This window comes from Haliotis rubra, unplaced genomic scaffold (genome assembly GCF_003918875.1).
Source record: "Haliotis rubra isolate DU_JTF1 unplaced genomic scaffold, ASM391887v1 Scf92, whole genome shotgun sequence".
In the NCBI taxonomy this organism is placed as follows: Eukaryota; Metazoa; Mollusca; class Gastropoda; order Lepetellida; family Haliotidae; genus Haliotis; species Haliotis rubra.
In genome coordinates, this window is record NW_025767657.1 from 386,535 (window position 1) to 414,208 (window position 27,674).

General features: G+C 41.7%; 1 protein-coding gene across 3 annotated transcripts; it reads left to right on the plus strand.

Moving 5' to 3' along the window:
* The first annotated feature begins 281 nt into the window (after positions 1 to 281).
* Positions 282 to 27,239, plus strand: LOC124264326 (bis(5'-nucleosyl)-tetraphosphatase PrpE [asymmetrical]-like). 3 transcript variants are annotated; one of them, XM_046699083.1, is made up of 2 exons: positions 282 to 661; positions 26,363 to 27,239. In XM_046699083.1, the coding sequence occupies exon 2, from the start codon at positions 26,379 to 26,381 to the stop codon at positions 27,162 to 27,164; it is 786 nt and encodes a 261-aa protein (XP_046555039.1). In that variant the 5' UTR covers positions 282 to 661; positions 26,363 to 26,378; the 3' UTR covers positions 27,165 to 27,239. The 3 variants fall into 3 exon arrangements, with proteins under 3 accessions (XP_046555039.1, XP_046555040.1, XP_046555038.1); XM_046699084.1 differs by having other exon boundaries at positions 26,369 to 27,239; XM_046699082.1 differs by having other exon boundaries at positions 282 to 642.
* The last annotated feature ends 435 nt before the right edge of the window (positions 27,240 to 27,674 follow it).

The window sequence follows — 27,674 nt, forward strand, 5'->3', positions numbered from 1 at the left end:
AGTCGGGTTCCTGACCGGCAGCTACTCCATTTAACGGCACGTGCCCTCATTTTGTGTCAGTTGAGTCACAGTTGATGCACAGTTTAACTGGAGGCAGGGCCCGCATCAGCGTCTAACAGTACACACAGTATATACAATACACACAGTGCATACCTTAGACATAATACACAGTATATACAATACACACAGGTCGTGATGCGATCAACCTCCGAGTGATTGACATGGTTATGAACACGACATAAAATATACACATGATCAATAGTCCCCTGACAGAGAAACTTAACAGGCACTCACGTGTATATGACACAAACGTGCACAGCCTGTAAAGGGTTTCAGTCGAGATCCTGACCGGCAGCAACTCCATTCAACGTCCAGTTGTACCTGTGATGTTCTGAGTCAGGGTATCTCATGACCTAAAACTCGGACAAGCACTGAATGGATATATATGTAAAGAGAACTTGGCGGCCTCGACATTTGGGCGTTGTAAAACGCCGACAGCGATCAGTTAACAGGCTTATTGCCCACGTGTTGCTATATTTGTACACGGATGGAGGGAAACCTGTTGTAAAGTTACATTTGTTCTGCGTTGTACAAGGATGGACAGAGATGTGTGAGTCGGATACCTGCGGCCGAGATGCAGAGGTAGCGAGCTGATTTGAAGGTATTATACTGTCGTTATGACCATTCCGCCAACAGTACTGGCGGCCATACAATCATACACGTCGTGGTATTTGGAGCAGAGGACGTCGTGCATGTCGGCCACATCACGAACAGTCCTATATAGTGCATTGAAACGGCTGGTGTTCAGTAGCTCGTGGCTAGCCTGCTGCAGGTTATTGACAGCGCCATTGTTGTCATGGCGACATCTGGGTATCGGTTGGTCAGTATGGCGAGTTGATGTGTGCATATCAGGAAGGTAATATATATCACTTGAAAGCACCAACTCGTCACGTTAGTGACCCTGTACTGTCCAAATGTCGCCCCATTGTTTGTTTGTTTGTTTGTTGTTTAATTCGCACTCGGCAATATTCCAGCTTCATGACGGCGATCTGTAAATAATGGAGTCTGCACCAGACAATCCAGTGATCTTGTTCAGCTGGATGAGTAATTATTTGTTGTAAATGGTCGTCTACAATGTATTTGTTTATATTATTTGTTCGTTAAACAACGCCTCACTCAGCTATTTCCAGATGCATGGTGGTTTGTTAATACTCATGTACGGTTCAGATAATCCAATGATCAACACCATGAACATCGATCTACGTAACTGGGAAACAATAACATGCATAAACCAGGTCAGCGAACCTGACCACCCGATCCCGTTAGTCACCTCTTACGACAAGCATGGTTCGCTGAAGACCATTTCTAGCCCGGATGTTCAAGGGTGAAGACCAGTTGTAACCCGGATTTTAACGGGTGAAGATAAGTTCTAAGCCAGATCTTCACGGGTCCGAATTCCCACACCAAGACATGAGTGAATGCTTATGTTATCGCTTATTCATTACTGACATATGCAATTCCCATTGTCCGATATGTTCTCGTATTCATTTTAGGTAAACAATTGACTTTCCCCTGCATGTGTTTGTTACGGGAGGTGACAGTGGCTAGGATAGGCTCACCTTTTGGCGAACACCTGTTATCGTCCATACATTACTGACAGGTGCAATTCCCATTGTCCGATATGTTCCCGTATTCTATTTTAGGTAAACGATTGACTTTCCCCTGCATGTGTTTGTTACGGGGGCTGACAGTGGGCAGGATAGGCTCACCTTTTGGCAAACACCTGGTGTCATCATAACACATACTCATTGTATCATCGGAATCGGCAACCCGTGAAGGTCAGGCTTAGAATATTGATCTTCAGTAACCCATGCTTGACGTAAGAGGCGACTAACGGGATAGGGTAGCCAGGCTCGCTGACTTGGTTGACACATGTCATCGGTTCCCAATTGCGCAGATCGATGCTCATGTTGTTGATCACTGGATTGTCCAGACTGGTCCAGACTCGATTATTTACAGACCGCCGCCATATAGCAGGAATATTGCTGAGCGCGGCGAAAAACTAAACTCACTCACTCACTCGGAATCGGAAACGAATGTTGGTTATGGTACTGAAAATGAATTCTGTGGCCTTCATCAATTTGACAGTTTTAGTGTTTGTATCAGTACCTGACAATGTTGATCTACCGCTATGCCATATAAAGCTGTGATATTGTCGAATGCGAACAACCCGATGTTATAGGAAAGTATAATCCACAACGAGGGCGGTGTTAAAATGATGTAATTTATCTTAGATAATGCAGATAACCCTGGATTTTCCGCTCTCAAATGTCAGTAGGATATTCATAGTGACGAGAGGCTTAACACACATGAACGCATATTTATTATCTGGTTATTTGGTTCTCAGATGTCACGGTGACATCTATATTGACCCAAACCCAACCCATGTCGCACGTATTTAGTGTTTCTCATTCTCACACATTGAAATCTCTGAAACAGCTAGACTTAGTCAGGTTTCCGTGTCTTATAATGCTATATGCTTTAAGTGCTGCAAAGTAAAGGAACATTTTTTTTCAATATTTGAACAAGTTAAAATAATGATTATATGTAGGTCTTATTCACATGTCTATTCGCAAAACCAAGTGTGAAATATATTGTTGACTATCCCTAGCTCAAGTCTAAACATGGACTCAGACCCCAACCGGTGATTTCAGTGTAGGTGTAGACAGGGTATCTCGTTATAAGCACAGAGCCGTCACTGCACGGGCTGGGGGTAAGTACGTTTAACAGTTTTCAGAACTTGGGATCCCATTATATCTGTGAAATGAAATTCAGACATGTCCCCAGGTCTTTTGACATCAAATATATCAACTAGACTGGGTACAAGTTTGAAACTCCAAGGCTTGCCGAGAGATTAAACTTTCACAGACATTGGTATACAGTCAGACACTGTTGTGTCGACCTCTGGGTTGTCTCGAAGTAAATACTGAGAGTTTATTCCTTATTTGTCATTCCTTATATGGTCATCTTTTACGGCCGTGTCGGCCCTGTGGATAACTCGAAGTATTTGCGTAGGTCACGTCTAGTCCAGTCAATTTATGTGAATACCCACCACAAATTGCAACAGAAATGATTTCAACTGTTTTAAGACCATGAACCATTCCTTTATAACATATAAAAAGTCTAGGAAAATCTCAGTGGTGGAACAAGGTCAAATTCGACCCTCAAGGTCATAGGGGTCATCTTCGCTTTCGAAATCTTAGATGGAAATGCTAACTTTTTTATTATCTACTCAATTGTGTCATGTTATATATCAAATAAAAGCTCTGTTTACAGGCTTTTCAAAGATATATGATTTAATAGGATTAGCCTCATCATATTTGTTCTATCTTTAAAAAACGTACCGAAAATTATGAAAATTGTGTACCGACATCCACATGTATATGTATGCTACGATTATGCCCAAAATATCATTCTTCAATTGTGTGACAGTTTTTGCATGAAGAAATATTGTGATGGATCTGTATCAACCAATAGTCTATCCAAATAATAATGAAAAGATTTGACGATCAATGGTGTGTGACAATTATAACAGCGCCTTGTTTGCATCCATACAAAAGAATACAAACGGCTGTGGGTTGTGAGGCCGATACATTTATTCTGGATCTACGTGTTAAAAAGCCTGAAAGAACATAAGGAACTATATTAAATGGAATCACATAAATATGTACATGCTCGAATCACTCGTTAAGCCTGTTAAATACACCTAGTTCAATACATCTGAACTATGTCACAAGTTATAATGTTACATAATATTAATACAAATATACAACGATCATACAGACATACTGTAGGTACCTTTAGGAAATTCTAATAGTAAATACACTTCTGGAATACATATAGGGTTTTTTCTGGTCAGGTGATATATACCAGGTTGGTTGTAACCAAGCTGTTTAGGGAGGATATTCTCCTGAATGAACACAGATCTGCATAACAAATAAATATGTATGAAGAGAACAATATATATATACAAGTGATATGAGATAAAATAAGATACAATTGCATTCGCCACACTAATCAAACATGGAATCATATATATATATATATATATATATATATATATATATATATATATATGTGTGTGATGGGTGTGTGTTTATCAATCACACATACCAAACATACAGGCTTGCATTCATACTGACTAGTCATTACCTAAACGTTGCCATATATTTAGTTGATATGTTTAGAATTGCGTTCAATACATAAACAATACATAAACTCACAATAACACAGTGATCTGATAGTTCATCTTCAACTATACACATTTATAAGATATATTATATTTCAAGTAAACCAAGTCTGACTTACACAATAAATTATATTTCTTATTGTAGTAAACAAGAAACCATCCATATATATGGTTATATATATATAACATTTTATACAATATGAACCTACCTAAAATCCTTATAAAGATCCCCTGGTTGTAAATGTAACCTTCCTTACGAAGTACAGGACAGCATGTGAGTTTAAAATCTTTACATTGTAGTTTAAGCTATGGCCAGCTTGGCCTATCAGTGAAACAATAGAACTGACTGAAAGCTGGGGCAAGGAGTGTTGTAAGCATGCAGTGTGACAATTAGTGGAGGTTAGACTGAGAGTTACTAGGCTTACTATGCAGAGCTATGGCATGAGAATAAAATGAAGTATAAAACATAACTAAGATTTCATCATTCTACCATATAAAACATACCTAATATTCTTACAGATGTTAGAATAAGTAATTAAATGGAAACAATGCCATCTACCTTAATACTTAATATAATCTTCCAAACTTTAATTAAAACTATGTACATATATATATATATATTTGAGTCTGCCACATACTTCCCCCCTTCATCTAAATGACGTCCCTGTCATTTATTGGCGTTGTTGAGTAATGTGACTATTAGCTGAGACATTGCACCACCAATCCGCTCAAAGATACCAGCTGATGCGAGCTGTTCAATGAGTCGAGCCCTGTCCCCCAAATCGTCTGCTATGGTCTGACTCATCACGTTGTCTCCTGAGCGTTGCCACTCCTGTGGCCGTCTCTGCCGGAGTGATGTCCTTGGTGGTGGTTTTGGTCTTGGTCTTGGGCTTTGACTTGGCCTTAGTCTTGGCCTTGGGCTTGGCCTTGGTCGGTCATACACAGGCACAGGAGCAGTGACTCCTTCCGCTGGGTCTGGGTCCTGTTCTTCACTGACACTAACATCTGCTGCTACTTCTTCTCTAGCATCCGTTTCTACTGCACCGGTGTTATCTGGTTCCCGCGGCGTGTGGTCGTCACCACCAGAAGAATGGCTAGCTACCTCTACAGTCCTCAGATCGTCACCCTCAGGCTGTGAGATAGAGTCACCTTCCAAGGATCCTGCGCTGATGACAGTAGTATCACCAGGCTTCGTTGGAAGTCCAATAAGCAGGCTTGAGATGGACCCACACTCATCTTGATCCGACGCCAATGGTTCTGTCTCTAGTTCTGGTTCTAATGAAGTGTCCGGTCCTGGAATTGAAACTGATCTTATAGGTTCTCCGTTGTCCTCAGCTGATAAAGATCCAATGGGTAAGAGGAGGTTACGATGCAAGGTCCTAGTCCTTCCTTCTCTGTTTTCCCTCTTCACTACAAACACTGGTATGCCCAGGTTAGGCTGAGAAAGAACTACATACGGATCCTCTTCCCACTTGTCAGATAGCTTGTGCTTTCCCTCAAAACCAAGAATCTTCACTAGCACACGGTCTCCAGACTGGATTGTTGCACTTCTGGCTTTGATATCATACGCCGCCTTCTGTCTCTTCTGGGCTTCCCTTGATGCAGATATAGCAATGTTGTAGCTTTGCTCCAGCCTTGTCTTCAGGGTTTTCAAATAGGAGGTCAGAGTCTGCTTGTCCTTGTTGACTTCAATTCCAAAAGCAAGGTCGATGGGTAGTCTCGCCTCTCTACCAAACATCAAATAGAATGGGGAATAGCCTGTTGATTCATGTCTGGTTGCATTGTAAGCATGAACAAATGGACCTAAAAACCTTTTCCAGTCTTGCTTCTGGTTTGGCTTCAGAGTACCAAGCATGTTGAGTAGAGTCCTGTTAAAGCGCTCTGTCATTCCATTACACATTGGATGGTATAGTGTAGTTCTTAACTGGGCTATGCCTAGGATGTTACAGAGTTCTCTCATCATTCGACTCATGAAGTTAGCTCCTTGGTCACTGTGAATTCGCATGGGCATTCCATAGTGAAGGACAAAGTTCTTGTAGAATGCTTCTGCAGTGGTCCTGGCTGTAGTGTTCTTCGTTGGCACTGCTAAAGCATATCCCGTGAAATGATCGGTGATCACGAGCATGTGTTGGAATCCTTCCTTTGAAGTCTCTAGGGTGAGAAAATCCATACAGACTAACTCCAACGGTTGTGATGTGGTGATGGAAACAAGTGGTGCGCGGACATTAGTAGGCGTTTTCCTCCTGAGACAGCTGTTACAGTTCTTGATCCAATCAACAGTATCTGCTTGCATGCCTGGCCAGTAAAATCTGTCACGAATTAAGGAAAGGGTTCTATCACGTCCAGGGTGACCAATATCATTGTGGAGGCCTTCTAATGCATCACTGATGAAGTTAGATGGTAACACTAGTTGATCCTTGGTAACTCAATCTACCTTGATTTGGCGGTACAATATCCCACGTTGAAGAACAAGAGAATGGAAGCTCCGATATAAACATGTATTTGCTAGGGTATGAGGAAAATCTTGTCTCCTTGGCTTCTTCTTGTTACGTACTGCTTGTATCCAAGAAGATAAAGTCGTATCTGTAGCTTGTGCCATACACCAATCCCTGTCTGTCATCCCATGTAGATCATGTTCTGTCGTGTGAAGGTCCTCGTCCAATGAACTTGCTGTGAGACGCAGTGATTCCACAAATGGTTGGGCATGAACAACACCACAGATGGCCTTTACAGAATCCATGGAGATGTCTTCTCGGTGTTCCAGGTCTGGCAGTCTTGACAAGGTATCTGCATCTAAGTTCTTCATTCCAGGTCTATAGTGGATGTTAAAATCATAAGCAGAGAGAGTTGCAAGCCATCGGTGGCCTGTAGCATCCAACTTGGCACTGGTGAGGACGTAGGTGAGGGGGTTGTTATCAGTCAGTACTGTAAACCTTGCTCCAAAGAGATAGTCGTGAAACTTCTCACTGACTGCCCACTTCAACGCGAGGAACTCCAGTCTATGAGCTGAATAGTTGCTTTCCGACTTGGTTAATCCCCTGCTTGCATAGCTGATAACCCTCTTGGCTCCATCTTGTTCCTGGTACAACACTGCTCCAAGCCCACGTCCACTGGCATCTGTATGTATCTCGAATGGTTTGCTGTAGTCTGGGTATGCAAGGACAGGTGGTGAAGCCAACAATGTCTTGAGGTGTACAAACGCCTGTTCTTGTTCTTGTTCCCATTTCCATGGTTGGTCAAGTGATTTCTTGGATTTCTTTGATTTCCCATGTGGCATCAATGAGGATAATGGCTTGGCAATCTTGGCAAAATCCTTCACAAATTTCCGATAGTATCCTGCAAATCCAAGAAATTGACGAACTTCTGAACCATTGGTAGGTCTCGGCCAATTTAGAACCTTCTCCACCTTCTCAGGATCAGCTGATATTCCTTCCTCAGAGACAACATGGCCAAGGAATTTGATTTTCTTTTTGAAGAATGAACATTTCTCTGGTGAAAGTTTCAGTCCTGTTTCTCTGGCTCGTTGAAGTATTTGGCTCAATCGGTCTAGATGTTCGTCAATCGTTGATGAGAATATGATGATGTCATCCAAGTATATGAGACATATCTTTAGATGCAGGCCATCAAACCACTCATTCATGAGTCGCTGGTAAGTCGCTGGACTGTTGCACAATCCAAAGGGCATACAATTGTACTCATAAAATCCCATTGGTCCAACAGTAAAGGCAGTGCACTCCTTGTGTGTCTCCTCTATTTCTACTTGGTGGTAGCCGCTTTTCATATCCAGGGTACTGTAAAACTTCGAACCTGACAGGGCTTCAAATATTTCTTCAATCCTGGGGATAGCATAGCTGTCCTTAATGGTCTGATGGTTCAGCTGGCGAAAATCCACACATAGTCTAAGTTTTCCTGACTTCTTACGTACCAGTACCACATTGGAAGACCATGGAGAATGAGAATGTCTAATGACACCACAGAGAAGAAGTTGATTGAGATGATCTTTAACTTCCTCATACATAGCTGGTGGTATTCTTCGATAACGCTGTTGAAATGGATTGTCATCTGTAAGTTCAATCCGATGTCTGACCCTGTCTGTGTGTCCCAAGTCAGTATCTCCTGAGGAAAATACATCCAAGTAGTCCTTGATGACTTGTTTTCCCTGCGCAAGTTCTTCCTCTGAAACGGCTGTTTCGTTGAAGTCCATGAGGTCCAAAACAGAAGTATCTTCAGGCGATTTCAGTGATGAAGAGGTCTTTGGTATGTCTTCTACCGTCACAACTTGTAGCTCACATAGAAGGGCACGACTTGGAATTGACACAGAGCGAGTGGTAAGGTTGGATATATGTACATCAACAAGCATCTTCTGTCCACTTCCATCATATGATACTAAGGTGGGTACAATGTCAAGGTCGTCAGGAATATATGATCCTCTGGTAGGCTGGACAACAGCATGAGTAAGTTTATAGGGTAGGGGGCAATGTGGATCTCACTATTGGCTGGGATAATCTTGCGACCTGGTTCAGCACTTCTAACTTTCCCAACAGAGTAATTGTTCCTTGCAAGTTCTCTCTCCTTGATCAATATGCTGCGGAATGCTAGATACCAAGGTGTGTGCAGGTCTGCATGTTGCAGAAATCTTGATCCATACTGGTCCTTGCATTGGTTCAGGTAGGTAGAAAGAATGTTAGTGCCTAGGGTAAGTGGTATTCTCTTATTGTACGAACTATTAGGCACGACAAGTAACATGGAGTTTATTTTGGTAGATGCGCTTCCAGTTCCTTCTAGGTCCACCACAATTAGTCCCATGTATTGCAGGAGTTCTCCATCGGCACATTCTACATGTAGAAGTTGTTGTAGGGGTTCAAGAGGAACATCAGGGAAGTTCTGCCTGTAGAATGTCTCTGATATAGATGAGATGGTTGCCCCTGTATCCAGTAAAGCCTTGCACTTGACTCCATTAATGGTTACAGTGCTCTCAGTTGGATCTCCTACCATCTCGACTGTTATCTGATGATTGCTGACACTTCTTAGGCCCATGGTCCGCCCCTCCCCATAGGCCTGGGGTAGTTTAAAGAGTCTCCGTCCATGACTGCTCTGCATCCCCTCTGAATATGTCCAGGCTGTCCACATCTATAGCATCTTGGGATGTCTTTAAAGGGCTGGGGTCCATGGCATGAGACTGGGGTTCCTCGGCCAGTTGGGGGTCGTCCAAAGGATTGACTTGCTCTGGTCCTTGGAGGTCGTGTCCATTGCCTAGGGGGCATCTGCCATTGTTGACCTTGTCCTTGACCCGAACATGACTGATCCGGACTTTGATTGTATCCTTGCCTGTCGGTCTTGTCCACTTGTGCCTTGAGGGTTGCTATTTCTGCAGACATGGATTTTAATAAACCTTTTATTTCTTTGAGTTCAGGGTTATCTGTGCTGACGGTCGTTTTATTGGTCGCATCCGTCTTCTTGGAAGTTGATTTCCTTTTCAGCAGATCATCTTCAACTTGACGGAGGTATTTAAGGAACTGCTCATATGATACATCCTGGTCCAGTTTATGGCTGGAAAGATCTTTCAGGTCAGCTCGAAGACCAGTCCACAGGGTGTCCCGGAGAATCTCTTCTGTGTCGCTAGGACTGACCTTGCCCAGAATGACTCCTTGGCTAAGAATATCCTCTAGGCGACAGGACCACTCAGCTACAGTTTCCTCGTCTCCTTGTTTGGCCATATAGAACTGCGCCATGATGTTATGTTCTGTATGTATATTTCCAAATACACCATCGAGCTTGCTGACGAGGGCATCTAGTGGTGCATCCTTGTCGACGTGCATAGCAACTCTGGCAGCTTTGCCGCGAAGGGAACGTCTGACTGCTTCCAGAACGATGTCCATAGAGTAGTTGGAACACATACATGTGTACTCATGCATCCACTGATCAAAGTCTGCATCTCCCTTCCTGTCACCTGAGAAGTAAGGTAGCTGTGGGGACTTAGCTAAAGTAACTGTAGCAGGTAGAGGATGGATGTTAGAAGCTGCTGGTTCCTCTGGTTTAGGACTATGCTTCCCAATCTCAGTGATCCATTGTAGTAAGTCTTCTGGAGTTTCAGCTTTAGGACGTAAACCTAACTTTTCCAAAGAAGAGACCAGCTGATCTACCTCCTCCTTTGACATATTCTGTGTTGCCATTATTCAGAATGAGTTATTGACCTCTGAAGTGAAGTGAAATTCCTTACCAGGAAATCTACTAGGTATGGCGGAAATGAAGCGCAGGAAATAATGATAGAATCAATATGCGTGTTAACGAATGATATGAAGTACGAGTGTACGAGATGGGTACTGTCTATGGATACTACACTGTGACTAGTATACTACACTATATATCAGTGTTACATATACTAGAAAAACACTAAGTACACATCCACGATGTGTACACGAAGGCTAATGAGAGAAAATGATGGCTAATGATCAACGAAGGAAGTTATGAGTTGGCGACTTACCAACCAAAGTAGCTTGTGGCTGACAAAGGAAATCTGTACTGCTACAGTATGTACATATTCTAACCACAAATGTACCTGAGACTAATACCTAGATATGGACTAATCTTGAAATAATGCTAACTAAACATAAGGAATAATACTGAGGTATTTCTAATGATTAATGACAAGCGTTAGTCGTGCAAATTGTTGCAGTGCAGGTTGTATGTACACACGCGCAATTGGGATCTGTGTATGGCGAAGACAGGGAAATGTACCTTACCCTTCAACTAATGGAGATAGTAGCACCAACAATCTGAAAAACAACACTGAACGCAGAACCTACAACACCAAGTATCTGCAAAACTATGACCTCAACTAGCTTGTTACCAACTGACAGGAATAAGTGAATGAACCACACGTAATCTAGCACAGACTACCTAACAGTTTATTTTAGTTAGGATATGTTAAGATGGATTATGTATTCAATTTATGTAATAATGTCTAACTAGCTTTGGCATATCATTCACACTCATATACCTGCACGCACAAACACACACACATATATAGATATAACACACTCTGTGGCTGGTATGCAAATAATATGAACAGCTATATGATATATTCCTAAAGTTAAAGAGTACTGAACGTTGAGAGGGGTTCGGGGGTTAAGGTCGCATTCAAGATTATTGCACTTATCTAGCGACGCAATATGATAAAGACACTAAGGGAAATAAGCATTATAGTAAAACTAACTAACTGATTGACCGGCTAACTAACTGACTAACTAACTAACTGACTAACTAACGAAATAACTAAGAAACTGATTGACTGACTAACTAACTAACTGATTAACTAACTAAATAACTGATGCAAACTAAGTATTAATTCGGAGCGCTCCTGTTGAAAATAAGGTTTACATGTCATAACTCATCATACAGCACATGCACAGGAATGATAATCAAAATGACATCACGCATGTGGAAGGATTGAAGACACAGTGTCGTTGCATCTAAAAATCCACTCGAGGCAAAAGCACAGTCTTGATAATGTCTGTAAACAGTTCATGTCATCACATGAATATAAGTGTCAATATCCGCTTACATGTACTGACGTACAGCTACCTCGCACTGAGACGATGTGACAGATGATCCTGAACTTCACATGGAGGTACTGGTTGGCGGTAGCAACGTCGGGATCCTCACTGGGGGCTCCAATATAACAGCGCCTTGTGTGCACCCATACAAAAGAATACAAACGGCTGTGGGTTGTGAGGCCGATACATTTATTCTGGATCTACATGTTAAAAAGCCAGGTTGGTTGTACCCAAGCTGTTTAGGGAGGATATTCTCCTGAATGAACACAGATCTAAAATCCTTATAAAGATCCCCTGGTTGTAAATGTAACCTTCCTTACGAAGTACAGGACAGCATGTGAGTTTAAAATCTTTACATTGTAGTTTAAGCTATGGCCAGCTTGGCCTATCAGTGAAACAATAGAACTGACTGAAAGCTGGGGCAAGGAGTGTTGTAAGCATGCAGTGTGACAATTAGTGGAGGTTAGACTGAGAGTTACTAGGCTTACTATGCAGAGCTATGGCATGAGAATAAAATGAAGTATAAAACATAACTAAGATTTCATCATTCTACCATATAAAACATACCTAATATTCTTACAGATGTTAGAATAAGTAATTAAATGGAAACAATGCCATCTACCTTCATACTTAATATAATCTTCCAAACTTTAATTAAAACTATGTACATATATATATATATTTGGCGATCAATATATTGGCGAGACTCTCAGGCCCATTAACACCCGGGTTGCTGAACACAAGTCATCAGTATGCAAACAAAATGATAAGTCAGCTATATCGGAGCACAAGGCAAATAACCCAAGTCATGTTATCATGTGGAATGATATTAGGGTGATTTCGAGAAATAACAACGACTGGCGTCGGAGAAAACTACAGGAAGCTGTCGAGATAAGGAGACATAAACCAGCAATTAATCGTGATCAAGGTGTATACCTGCCAAGTGCGTGGGACCTCTTGATTAACTTTTGATGAACTTTAGATAAAAGAAAAACGAGTCTACTATTCTTTTTGGAAAGCCTGCTATCAAGTAACCTTTGTGTAATTAGCAGTTGTTGTGTATTGACAATTCAACTTTCAACTCTATTATTTAGCATGAATTTTCATCATTATGTAATTAACTCTTCAAACTCACTTATACAGTACTCTCCCTAGTGTACTGTGATGTCACTTGCATTGTGACGTCATAACTCAGTTATGACGTCATAGTGACGACGTCATAGTCCTAACTGCCAGTTCACCTGATGAAGGGACCTGGAATGGTCTCGAAACGTCGTGAGAGAAATTAAAAAGAAGTTTAATCCATAAAAATATCTTGGACATCAATGTACAACTTCTAAATGCCACTGAAAGACAGCATCATCCATCGCGGATCTGTTCTGCTGTTATTGATTCAATGGGCTAGTTGAATAATTTCCCTGAAATATAGATCGTCCTGAAACTTTTTCATGGCAACAGCTTTTCCAATTCCATGGATTCTTGATGTCGTATCACAGCCAAAGACAGCATGTATGAACAAGTTCTGACAAGCGTCTTCTCCATGCTTCTTTTTGGTTTCGCTGATATTCCAAACTGGAATTCTTTTCAAAGAACCTTTCTTGGAGGTTGACAGCATGAAGATATCATGCGATTCCAGTAGATCCGTGTCGTCCCCTTTGACAACTGTTGATGGCATGTCAATGAAACTGCTGTTTGAACTATCACAACATCAGCATCACCAGTGGCCTGAACTGTGTCACATCCTTCAGCTTGGTGATAGGAACACATCATGACGAACTGTTCTTTGTTCTGAACAGTGGCGAGGATGACTCTTTCTTTGATTGTAAGATCAGACTGTCATCAAATTTAACTGTTGGTCTGACAAGTCCACCAGTCCGCATCATTTGTGTTGTATACTTTCTCGATGAACTTGAGTATCCATCGAACAAAACAGTAGCTCTGTCATTGTGTATTTTGACATATGTGCAGTACATGATGCACAACTCAGCATAGGATTCCCCACGTGGCCAAGGTAGAGTATGAAGCAAAGCCCTTCCATCGAGAACATAAACAGCATCAGAAGCTGGACCAGGGGAAAAACCACCATCCAATGTTGATATGAATGAAACCAGGGCAGGTTTGTTTGCTTCCTAGCTGCAATCAGAAACCGTTGAACCACTAAAACTGGACCAATGTTGCAGATTTCTTCTTATTTCTTATTCATTTGTACAACTTGATCTTCCTTTTGGAGACACATGAAGGTTTCGGGTTAGAATATTGATTTTCAGTAACCCACGCTTGTAGTAAGAGGCTTGTAACGGGATCGGGTGTCAGCCTCGCTGACTTGGTTGACACATGTCATCGGTTCCGAATTGCGCAGATCGATGATCATGCTGTTGATCACTGGATAGTCTGGTCCAGACTCGACTATTTACAGACCGCCGCCATATAGCTGAAATATTGCTGAGTGCGGCGTAAACGTAAACTCACTCACTCCTTTTTGAATTTGAAATCGCCAGTGGTTGTGTTTGTCATAGAGTCCAAAATAGAGCTACCAACACAACATGCACCATCTGCATTCACAGTTGCACTCTATATGCAGTGTTTCTTGAAGGAAATGGAGTAATTTCATGCCCACATTTTTGTCTCTCTCCTGTCTTGCATTGGACATGTCCTTGTGTAGTTCAGAGTTTGTTTCTACTACTTCTAAGATCACTCATGGCATTGCTGACTTCCATGCATGATGGCATTGACATAAGCCTTTGCGTTTCGGACATGCCTGTCCCCTTGTAAGTCCTCCGTTTGTCTAAATGCTCCGCATGAGCACCTGTTCAATCACAAGATCTGTTTAAGGTCCTCCCCAATAGCGATCGGAACGGCATATAACATGATGACCTGAGTTTTAAGGTCTTGGGATGTGTTTCTTGCAGGGAAGTCATCAACTGAACGTACAACTGAACTGATTTGGTATACAAGTTATGACAATAGACTTTAGGTGCATCTTCCCATTTCCTAATGTTTCAGCTTTAATGAAATTCCGCAAGATATCTACCATGTTCATATACTGGATCCAACGTTTCGCTGTCCTCATATAGCTCAGTGCATCTTTTTCTTGGTTTAACTGATGGTGAATGTTCTTTATGTGTTTGAAGAAGATACTTCACCAACAGTCAAGGATTCACTCACCAGCTCATTGTACAGCACTGCCGCCATGTTGAGATCGTCACCATCGCTGTTTTGAAGGGGAGAGGCAAGGTCAGCTTCATCAGAAGGCTTACAAAACCTAGGAAGGTTCATGTTAAAAGCTCTTGATACCAACAGTGCACTGAGAGCTGTGGCTACAAGAAAGTGAGCTCGAATTGCTCTGGCAACAGCTTTCCCTGTTAGTATGTAACTAATTGTGCAACTGGCATTTATCACTACCAGAAGTTCAAATTGACTCTATCCAGACATGATATTTTGAATCCATCCCAAAAGGCGACGTTCTTCAAATCCCTTGATGAAGGCTCACTGGAAATTTTCATTCAAGCTTTCCGCCAGAGAGGCTAATCAAAAGTGACGATAGGTGTTGCATTGTTTTCCATGGCTTGTGTGGTGACAAGTCACTTGGGCTCATGTCAATCAATGTTAGTGAATTAAAAAAATATTTTTTTATAGCATCTCAGGTGCATTTCTAAATGTTTGTTTTTATTTTTTTAAATATAAAAGTACAATGTTTTAAAATTAATAAAACATTGTTTTTAGCAGATATATATTTTTACATAATCGTAGCATACACATACATGTGGATGTCTGAAACGATTTTCATATTTTTCAGAACGCTTTTTTAAAAATAAAACAAATATGATGAGGCTAATACCTAGTTTATGTTGTTTTCCCATCCTACCGAGGTACCCATTAACAACTGGGTGGACTGGGACACATAGTGACAGTACTTTGTCCAAGTTTTAATGCACGTTGCTGTATCCGCCCGGTCACAGGTGGGCTCGATCCCGACACCTTAAGCTTACTGGATCATGAACCTCTGGCGCTTTACACGCACGCACGCACGCACGCACGCACGCACGCACGCGCACACACACACACACACACACCATTGATCGTCAAATCTTTTCATTATTATTTGGATAGACTATTGGTTGATACAGATCCATCACAATATTTCTTCATGCAAAAACTGTCACACAATTGAAGAATGATATTTTGGGCATAATCGTAGCATACATATTCATGTGGATGTCGGTACACAATTTTCATAATTTTCGGTACGTTTTTTAAAGATAGAACAAATATGATGAGGCTAATCCTATTAAATCATATATCTTTGAAAAGCCTGTAAACAGAGCTTTTATTTGATATATAACATGACACAATTGAGTAGATAATAAAAAAAGTTAGCATTTCCATCTAAGATTTCGAAAGCGAAGATGACCCCTATGACCTTGAGGGTCGAATTTGACCTTGTTCCACCACTGAGATTTTCCTAGACTTTTGTATGTTATAAAGGAATGGTTCATGGTCTTAAAACAGTTGAAATCATTTCTGTTGCAATTTGTGGTGGGTTAGGTCAGAATCTTACCAGGATGACTGGACTATTCAACTTTGACACAAGGGTGCTTGACTGTGTTCAATATCAAAAGACATGAAGTGTGATTATATTTAACTTCAATTTTCCAAGTTCTTTTTAACTTTGTAAATAGCAATAAACTGTCACTTAAGCTTAAAAGTACGAATAGCAAACTTCACTGACCGAGAGATTAGTGACGTCATTTGATTGTGACATCATGGTAATCGATGACGCTACAATGTTCAGCAAACCAAGTCAAAACATTGATTAGCTGGGCCCCGTCTCGCATATCGCAATAGCTTTGGTGCAAGTTAGGATCCGGGAACCAGCTTAAAAAATTGATTACACCGCAGTCGCGTTCCTGCTGACTGGGTTCCGTCCTATTGCGCAACTTAGTACAATAACCAGTCCAGAATTTTGAGACCAACTCATTCAACTGGATGTATAAATACTGATCAATATTATTTGATACATCTAACCACTTTTATATTGCAACACTACGCTCGTTCTAATCCTTGCAAACACGTCGTGCAGTGTGCTCTGTTGTACAGCGTGCTGTGACAATCGGAAATCGGGAGATCGTGGAAATCTCAAAACGAGGCTCTGCCGCTAGAAAAGTTTGGCGGTCTGGTACGGACTTGATATTATATCAATCACATTGTGCGTTACGGATATCATCTCAGACATATTGTACGTTACAAAAATACATGTAATAAGCGAAAGGAAAACAACACAGGTGTAACCAGTGAGCCAGATGAATTGTTGTGAATCATTGTACGACCTCTTCAAACAGGGGCAGTCTGTGACGTCTTAATAAACGACATGCTGCCTTAACCTCGATATAGAAGATAGAAATACGATTTTTTTCAAGCTTTAAAATTAAAATTTATTTGTAAATACCGTTTTCTTATGAAGCAAGGAATTGGAATTTAGTGTAACCATAGTTGTTTGTAGTGTCTCTTTGCTCTTTCACACGAGAAAATTAGTATCGGCTGAAAAGTAGGTAATTGTAATTGTTTGCATTGCTTAATGAGACTCATGTTTTCGTTTGTTTGTCAAGCGAGTTCATTGTCGCCATATATCATTGAGAGATGATTTCATCTCACACACGCGGTATCTGTTTTGGAAGCCCGGATTAAGGGGGTTTCGTTGTATAGTTTTAATATTGTCACGTATTCCAACGGGAATAGAGTCGAACCATGGTTAAAACTACAGCGAACTGTTTATCTGAACACTACAGCCGTTCATATTTCTAATTATTTCTCTGATGGCAACAGCTGTTCACAAACTGTTTCTATATTTCTAAATATTTCTCTGAAGGCTACAGCTGTTCACAAACTGTTTTCTATATTTCTAAATATTTCTCTGAACAATACAGCCGTTCACAAACAGTTTTCTATATGTTTAAGTTGGGGTTCAGTGATGTTGAAACAGGTATAGGTCTGTGTATAATGAGACGTCCATGGCATGCAATCAGAATGTCAAGTTCAATTCAACTCAGTGACCCAGCGTGTAATATTAGATTATATATGATAGCATGCGATGTGATACGATAACATACGATGCTATACGATACGATAGGATACGGAACGGTATGTAACGACGCAGTGGATAATAAAAGGATTCGCGTGTTAGTCTATATATTTAAGACTATATTTTGACTGTCAGTCTAACAGTCACTGGTTAATTGCACAGCATCAATAACGGTGTATTCACAGAAATGTAATTACGACATTTGGACCTGTACTGGCCGGTGCTCCAATCTGCTCTCTGTGATAGGAATAAATTTAATGAAATTTTATTTATCATTATCTCACAATGATTCCAAACTGTACTTCATCTCTAACCAAACCATCGATTCCTACTTTACACCTTATTTAACTTACACCATCCTCGATAATCTCCAGGGTGTACGTTACGATCACTCTCCACTCAACCCTCGATGCATCCACGGCTTGGCCCGATGATTTTATTACCTCCCTTGGTTGGCTTTTTATCCAATCAGGTGTCTACGCTGGGAAGTTGAGCGAACCAATCACAACTCACTTTCGCTTCTTAAATTATCTAACCGTTTAAACTTGGCAACACATTTGATGCTGAGGTACTTTGAAAGATGTAGAAGGAGTTCTTTGATATATTTTTTGAAAGTTTCAGATCTTTCAATTTGTCTGTATGATTTCCCCCAAAATCTGAGTGGTACTGCCAACAAACCTTTGCGACTGCGACCGCTATCTTTGTTGACACTGGCAGGCTCGGATGTAACGGCGGCTCAGCTGATCGGCTACTGTGAGAATGCGGATCCAGCAAAGGGAGGTAATATAATTATCGGGCCAAGCCGTGGATGCATCCATGGTATTGTGGAGAGTGATCGTAACGTATATCCTGGAGATTATGGAGGATGAACTTACACCAGCCTACTTTACATCATATTTCACTTTACACACGCCTATTTCACACCTTACTAAACGTTGCACCAGCCTACTTTACATTTTACTTTACTTTACACAAGCCTAAATTGCATCTTACTTTACACCAGTCTACTTGACTTTACACAAGCCTGTTGTACATCTTACTTTACATCAGCCTACTTTACTTTTCCTAAGCCTACTTTACATCTTATTTCACTTTACACCAGCCTACTTTATTCCTTACTTTACTTTACACAAGCCTGCTGTACATCGTACCTTACATCAGCCTACGTTTTATCTTGGTTTACTTTACACCAGTCATAAGCGGCGTTAAACCATACTCACTCGTGGAGACAATTCCCCACTTTTAATTCCCCACGTGGGTACAATTTGTGAAGCCCATTTCAGGTGTCCCCCGCCGTGATATTGCTGGAATATCGCCAAAAGCGGCGTAAAACTAAACTCACTCACTCAATGCGCGAAGTCCATTTATGGTGTTACCCGCCGTGATATTGCTGGAATAATGCTAAAAGCGGCGTAAAACTAAACTCACTCGCTCAATGCGTGAAGCCCCTTTCTGGTGTCCCCCTCCGTGATATTGCTGGACTATTGCCAAAAGCGGCGTAAAACTAAACTCACTCACTCACTCAGTGTGAAGCCCATTTCTGATGTCCCCCGCCGTGATATTGCTGGAATATTGCTAAAAGCGGCGTAAAACCCAACTCACTGACTCGCCCACTTCAATGTGTATGCTTTGTTTGTTCGTTAAACAACGCCGCATTCCGCAATATTCAAGATTTGTGGCGGCGGTCCGTAAATAATCGAGTCTGGACCAGACAATCAACATCATAAGCATCGATCTATACAATTGGGATACGAAGCCATGTGTCAACCAAGTCAGCGAGCAAGTAGCATCTTTCGAGAAGCACGGGTTCCTGAAGACCAGCTCGAACCCCTTCACGGTTCTGTTTTCAATGTGAATTGAGAAGTGGATATCGCTGTAAAATTTCCTCTCACGTGTTGCGCTCGGCTTTCTCGCCTCGAGGCTCAACTTAACGAAACTCTTCTTTTAGCAAATACCACCCAGTTGTTTACGTATGTAAATGTGGTAACGATAAAATAATGTTAGAATGTGTGTCAGTGTGTCCTACTTTCCTCGTCCATTGACAAACAGGCTCTCGACAAACAAGTCAATATATTCAGTACATCGTAAGATAATTTCCATTTCCCTAAACTAAAACTGATTTATCATATTATTTTCCTTCTTTAGGTCACATCCTCGGATAACGAAAACAATGAACCCTCGTGATCGTGAATATCCCCACTGACCATAAACAACAATGACAAGACAGTAGACACGCCCCCTACTCCGTCAATAAACATAATGGACCCTCTTACCTAAATTTATTAACATTACTTAGCCTTGTTCTACCTACCGCCAGCAGCGTTACCAGGAGGGTCGTGGTCTATTTCTGTCGAGTTCAACATGAGGAGTGTACATAACATCAGCTGAACGACATTCCCATACATTATAGATATTCCACGTGTTGTCAATTTCGCTGCAAGGCTTGTACATTGAGGCAAGAGCAGGCGCTGGCTTGGTCAGATTGGCAGACAGGAGGAATATGGTAAATATAGCATGGCCTTCGTATTTCAGTCAACTTGTGCAGCGCGGCGAGATGTATCGATTTGGTGGCATGGAAATAGGCAACGTTTCGAGAGCTCGTATGTGACTAACAGATGATTATGATGCTGCTGCAATGTACAAGTGTTTTGGAAGCTGCATATGAAATCAGTTGTAATTCAACATTTCTTTAAAGAGTCTGTCCGACGGGTTACATTGGTGCCAATAGAACTCTATAGCTGTGGTCAGAGGTCATACAAGTATTATTCTGGAGACTGGGATGGTTACAGAAAGATAACCTGTTCCCGAAAACCCACGGAACCCATATGTCAGTATACTTATTTCGATATTTGATTGGCAATCAGGCACCAATCTGTTATAGCAGTACTTGTTTGGCAATCAGGCGGCGATCTATTATAACACTATTTGTTTGGCAATCAGGCGGCGATCTATTATAACAGTACTTGTTTGGCAATCAGGCGGCGATCTATTATAACAGTACTTGTTTGGCAATCAGGCGGCGATCTATTATAAGAGTACTTGTTTGGCAATAAGGCACCGATCTATTATAACAGTACTTGTTTGGCAATCAGGCGGCGATCTATTATAACAGTACTTGTTTGGCAATCAGGCGGCGATCTATTATAACAGTACTTGTTTGGCAATAAGGCACTTCTGTTATAGCAGTAATTTTGTTTGGCAATCAGGCGGCGATCTATTATAACAGTACTTGTTTGGCAATCAGGCGGCGATCTATTATATTATAGTAGTACTTGTTTGGCAATAAGGCACCGATCTGTTATAGCAGTACTTGTTTGGCAATCAGGCGGCGATCTATTATAACAGTACTTGTTTGGCAATCAGGCGGCGATCTATTATAACAGTACTTGTTTGGCAATCAGGCGGCGATCTATTATAACAGTACTTGTTTGGCAATAAGGCACCGATCTGTTATAGCAGTACTTGTTTGGCAATCAGGCGGCGATCTATTATAACAGTACTTGTTTGGCAATCAGGCGGCGATCTGTTATAACAGTACTTGTTGGCAATCAGGCGGCGATCTATTATAACAGTACTTGTCTATTATAACAGTACTTGCAATCAGGCACCGATCTGTTATAACAGTACTTGTTTGGCAATCAGGCGGCGATCTGTTATAACAGTACTTGTTTGGCAATCAGGCGGCGATCTATTATAACAGTACTTGTTTGGCAATCAGGCGGCGATCTATTATAACAGTACTTGTTTGGCAATCAGGCACCGATCTGTTATAACAGTACTTGTTTGTACTTGTTTGGCAATCAGGCGGCGATCTGTTATAACAGTACTTGTTTGGCAATCAGGCGGCGATCTGTTATAACAGTACTTGTTTGGCAATCAGGCGGCGATCTATTATAACAGTACTTGTTTGGCAATCAGGCGGCGATCTGATTATATAATCAGTACTTGTTTGGCAATCAGGCGGCGATCTGTTATAACAGTACTTGTTTGGCAATCAGGCGGCGATCTGTTATAACAGTACTTGTTTGGCAATCAGGCGGCGATCTATTATAACAGTACTTGTTTGGCAATCAGGCGGCGATCTATTATAACAGTACTTGTTTGGCAATCAGGCGGCGATCTGTTATAACAGTACTTGTTTGGCAATCAGGCGGCGATCTGTTATAACAGTACTTGTTTGGCAATCAGGCGGCGATCTGTTATAACAGTACTTATTTGGCAATCAGGCGGCGATCTGTTATAACAGTTTGGCAATCAGGCGGCGATTGTTTGGCAATCAGGCGGCGATCTATTATAACAGTACTTGTTTGGCAATCAGGCGGCGATCTGTTATAACAGTACTTGTTTGGCAATCAGGCGGCGATGTGTTAACAGCACTTGTTTGGCAATCAGGCGGCGATCTATTATAACAGTACTTGTTTGGCAATCAGGCGGCGATCTATTATAACAGTACTTGTTTGGCAATCAGGCGGCGATCTATTATAACAGTACTTGTTTGGCAATCAGGCGGCGATCTGTTATAACAGTACTTGTTTGGCAATCAGGCGGCGATCTGTTATAACAGTACTTGTTTGGCAATCAGGCGGCGATCTATTATAACAGTACTTGTTTGGCAATCAGGCGGCGATCTATTATAACAGTACTTGTTTGGCAATCAGGCGGCGATCTGTTATAACAGTACTTGTTTGGCAATCAGGCGGCGATCTGTTATAACAGTACTTGTTTGGCAATCAGGCGGCGATCTGTTATAACAGTACTTGTTTGACTAACAGTACGTCAGAATACGATATTGTTATTTGTCTCATATTTGCTTGGTAACTGCGATATCATGATATTATTACGATATTTGTTTGGCAATCGAGACGACGATCTTTATATAAAAATACTTCTTTGGTCAGTATTGTGTTACAATATTGTCTTGGTTAACAATATATCAGTATACCATTGCAATAATATGTCTTAGTAACCGAAGGTCTGGGTTAGAATGAGCCTTCGGTAACCCATGCTTGTCGTAAGAGGCGACTAACGGGATCTGGTGGTCAGTCTCGCTGGCTTGGTTGACACATGTCATCGGTTCCCAATTGCGCAGATCGAAGCTCATGCTGTTGATCACTGGATTGTCTGGTCGATTATTTACAGACCGCCGCCATACAGCTGGAATATTGCTGAGTGCGGCGTAAAACTAAACTCACTCACTCTTAGTAACCAAGGTATCAGTACATTATTACAATATTGTCTTAGTAACCACGGTATCAGTATATTATTACAATATTGTCTTAGTAACCACGGTATCAGTATATCATTACAGTATTGTCTTAGTAACCAAGGTGTCAGTATATCATTACAATATTGTCTTAGTAACCAAGATATCAGTATATTATTACAATATTGTCTGTGTAACCAAGATATCAGTATATCATTACAGTATTGTCTTAGTAGCCAAGATATCAGTATATCATTACAGTATTGTCTTAGTAACCAAGATATCAGTATATTATTACAGTATTGTCTTAGTAACCAAGATATCAGTATATCATTACAGTATTGTCGTAGTAACCAAGATATCAGTATATAATTACAGTATTGTCGTAGTAACCAAGATATCAGTATATCATTACAGTATTGTCTTAGTAACCAAGATATCAGTATATCATTACAGTATTGTCTTAGTAACCAAGATATCAGTATATCATTACAGTATTGTCTTAGTAACCAAGATAACAGTATATATCTTTGTGACCATCTGACGGGAATATTTCCGTATTTCCCTACGTTATATGGATAGTTGTTACTTTGTGTATACTTCTCTTTACACCAGCCTACTTTACACCTTACTTCACTTTACATCAACCTACTTTACACCTTACTTCACTTTACATCAGCCTACTTTACACCTTACTTTACTTTGCACCAGCCTGCTTAAACTCTTCTTTACACAAGGAAACTTACTTTACACCTTACATCACTTTTACACCTAGACATCAGCCTACTTTACACCTTACTTCACTTTACATCAGCCTACTTTACACCTTACTTCACTTTACATCAGCCTACTTTACACCTTACTTCACTTTACATCAGCCTACTTTACACCTTACTTCACTTTACATCAGCCTACTTTACACCTTACTTCACTTTACACGCCACTTTACATCAGCCTACTTTACACGTCACTTTTACATCACTTTTTTACATCTTACGTCACTTTACATCAGCCTACTTTAGACGTTACTTCACTTTACACCTGCCTACTTTACACCTTACTTCACTTTACATCAATCTACTTTACACCTCACTTTACGTTGCACCAGCCTGTTTAAACTCTTCTTTACACAAGGATACTTACACCTTACTTCACTTTACATCAGCCTACTTTACACCTTACTTTACTTTGCACCAGCCTGCTTCAATTCTTCTTTACACAAGGAAACTTACATCTTACTTCACTTTACATCAGCCTACTTTACACGTTACTTCACTTTACACCAGCCTACTTCACACCTTACTTTACACCAGCCTTCTATACGCCTTACTTCACTTTATATCTGCCTTCTTTAAAACCTACTTTACTTTACACCAGCCCACTTCACACTTTGCCTTTCCCATAGTCTATCTGTCTCACGCAGTCTCGGTGTCACATTTGTATGCCTTTCGTCCAGAGATTTCTGCAATGCTAAAGCCCTAAATGAAGCAAGTCTAGATTTTTCAGTTCTGCAACACCCGTCTCACTGGGACTCCTTTCCAATTTAAATGGCGATATTTACTTCTATCAAAATTACATATTTTCAGAGACTAAGCGTTAGTCTAAATGAGACCTGAAACAAAACATATTCTGTCTAAGTTTTGAGCAGGTGTGTATTGGTTAGTCCAAACAATAAGGTCATTGTTCAATATATTGGTATTATAACGGCGTTCAAAGATATGTATGGATCTCACCAAGAGTGGTGTTTGTACTCGGCCTTTTCTCAGTTGTATCAGATCATCAAAGATAGCCTTGAGGGCATATTGATATGTCCTGCCAGTACATTTAATCATTTGACACAGACAGTCAGGTGAGAATTCGGTCGTTATTCGCGGGATACATGAACTTAAAATCTTGAAATCCAGCGATCTTTTGTAACATTTGCTTTTTCGGTTGTTTGTTGATTAACGCCACATTCAGCAATATCCCAGCAATATCCCAGCAATAACCCAGCAATATCCCAGCTATATGAGGGCGGCCTGTACAGAATCGTGTCTGGACCAGACAATCCAGTGTTTGTTGATTAACGCCACATTCAGCAATATCCCAGCTATATGAGGGCGGCCTGTAAAGAATCGTGTCTGGACCAGACAATCCAGTGTTTGTTGATTAACGCCACATTCAACAATATCCCAGCTATATGAGGGCGGCCTGTAAAGAATCGTGTCTGGATCAGGCAATCCAGTGTTTGGTGTTTAAATATGTCTATTTCTTTACATGTTTCATGAATACAGGTGAATAGTATTTAAAAACATCTCACGTAGCCATGTGAACGGTTAGACTGACTGACTGACTGAGTTTGGTTTTACGCCGCTTTTAGCAATATTCCAGCAACATCACGGCGGGGGACACCGGAAATGAGCTTCACACATTGTACCCATGTGGGGATTCGAACCCGGGTCTTCGGCGTGACGAGCCAGCGCTTTAACCATTAGGCTACCCCACCGCCCCTGAACGGTTAGAGGAAGTGTTTTGTTATTGACAAGCAACAAGTTCCGGATGTTTTTATGACTGACGTTTTGGACGCTGGGGAAGACTAGTGATTATAGTGTCGGCTTTGATTCAGCGATATGGCTTCATTGAATGAAGACTTGGTGCCTTGTCCATTGAACGGCCTGAAATGATGCTGAAGAAACGAAAACAGCAACTAATTCTTGAAAGCTAATGGTATTGACATGATCTGGTTGATTATCAAAACTGTTTCTTACACGCGTTTTGTTGAGCGCCGCACAGTCACCGATACTCCAGGTATGTGACATCGGTCAGCAAGGTCTTGGGATTGCATTCATCAACCATGTCCATGCTTAACTAGTCGAGTCCGATAGTCGCCTCTTAGTCGCATGGTTCGATGAAGACTCGGATCATCACTGACTGACTGACTGACTGAGTTTGGTTTTACGCCGCTTTTAGCAATATTCCAGCAACATCACGGCGGGGGACACCAGAAATGGGCTTCACACATTGTGCCCATGTGGGGATTCGAACCCGGGTCTTGAGCGTGACCCGCCAGATCCTTTAACCATATTGATCCCCAGTAACCCCCGGATCATCACTGGCTTATCGGGGCGGCGGGGTTGCCTAGTGGTTAAAGCGTTCGTTCGTAATCCCAAATATAACTTATGTTCCACTGAGGTCGGCTTGACACTCACATCTGAACAACCACGTAATCTACCCAATACCTGAGTGTAGTGGATTTCATACATTGTTATTTATGCATCCACGTCGTTTTCTTGCAGGTCGCTGTCACCTAACATGACTGACCGGAAGAAGGGTCATGAGCGGCCAAGTCGATATGGTCTCCCGCTACCGGAAGTCTGCCATCTTACTCTGGACAAGGCCACAATACAGGACCGAGCTGTCTTCATTATCGGCGACGTCCATGGCTGCTACGATGAACTCACAGAACTGATGGACAAAGCTCGGACATTGGAGAACACAGTGTTGTTTGTGTTTGTTGGGGATCTGGTCAACAGGGGCCCCAAGTCCAAAGAGGTGGTCAAGCTTCTCCGAAGAACAGACTGCTACTCCGTTCGGGGAAATCATGAGGAGACAACTCTACGTGAACATGCCCGGCTTATAAAGGACCCCGGGTATGATTTACCGGAACGATACCAATACATCCGGAAATTTGATGAAGGGGATTTAGATTATTTGAAACGTCTTCCGTATACTATATGCATTCCTTCTTTACAAGCCATTATTGTCCACGCTGGTCTTGAGCCAGGAGTTGTTCTCGAGGAACAGTGTTTGACGGCCATGACACACATGAGGAGTTTAGTCCAGAGAGGGGCTACGGACACAACCCTTCTCCCATCGAACAGGATCTCTGAAGGCGTACCGTGGGCTTCGTTGTGGACTGGCCCCGAACATGTGTATTATGGCCATGATAAGAAAAGAGGCTATGTGGAACATGGGTTCGCGACGGGTTTAGACACAGGGTGTGTCAATGGGGAACATCTGACCGGTATGTTTATTAATGGATGTCGTAAAACATTGACTGTACCTGCCCGGAAACAATACTGGGCGGACACGCCGTAAACGAGCGTTGCTGTTAGTAGTGGTGGGAGGTCCTGATTAGCAGTGGTAGGAGGCCCTGATTAGTAGTGGTAGGAGGCCCTGATTAGTAGTGGTAGGAGGCCCTGATTATTAGTGGTAGGAGGCCCTGATTAGTAGTGGTAGGAGGCCCTGATTAGTAGTGGTAGGAGGCCCTGATTAGTAGTGGTATTAGTAGTGGTAGGAGTGATTAGTAGGGTAGGAGGCCCTGATTAGCAGTGGTAGGAGACCCTGATTAGTAGTGGTAGGAGGCCCTGATTAGCAGTGGTAGGAGGCCCTGATTAGTAGTGGTAGAAGGCCCTGATTGGTAGGAGGCCCTGATTAGTAGTGGTAGGAGGCCCTGATTAGTAGTGGTAGGAGGCCCTGATTAGTAGTGGTAGGAGGCCCTGATTAGTAGTGGTAGGAGGCCCTGATTAGTAGTGGTAGGAGGCCCTGATTAGAAGTGGTAGGAGGCCCTGATTAGTAGTGGTAGGAGGCCCCGATTAGTAGTGGTAG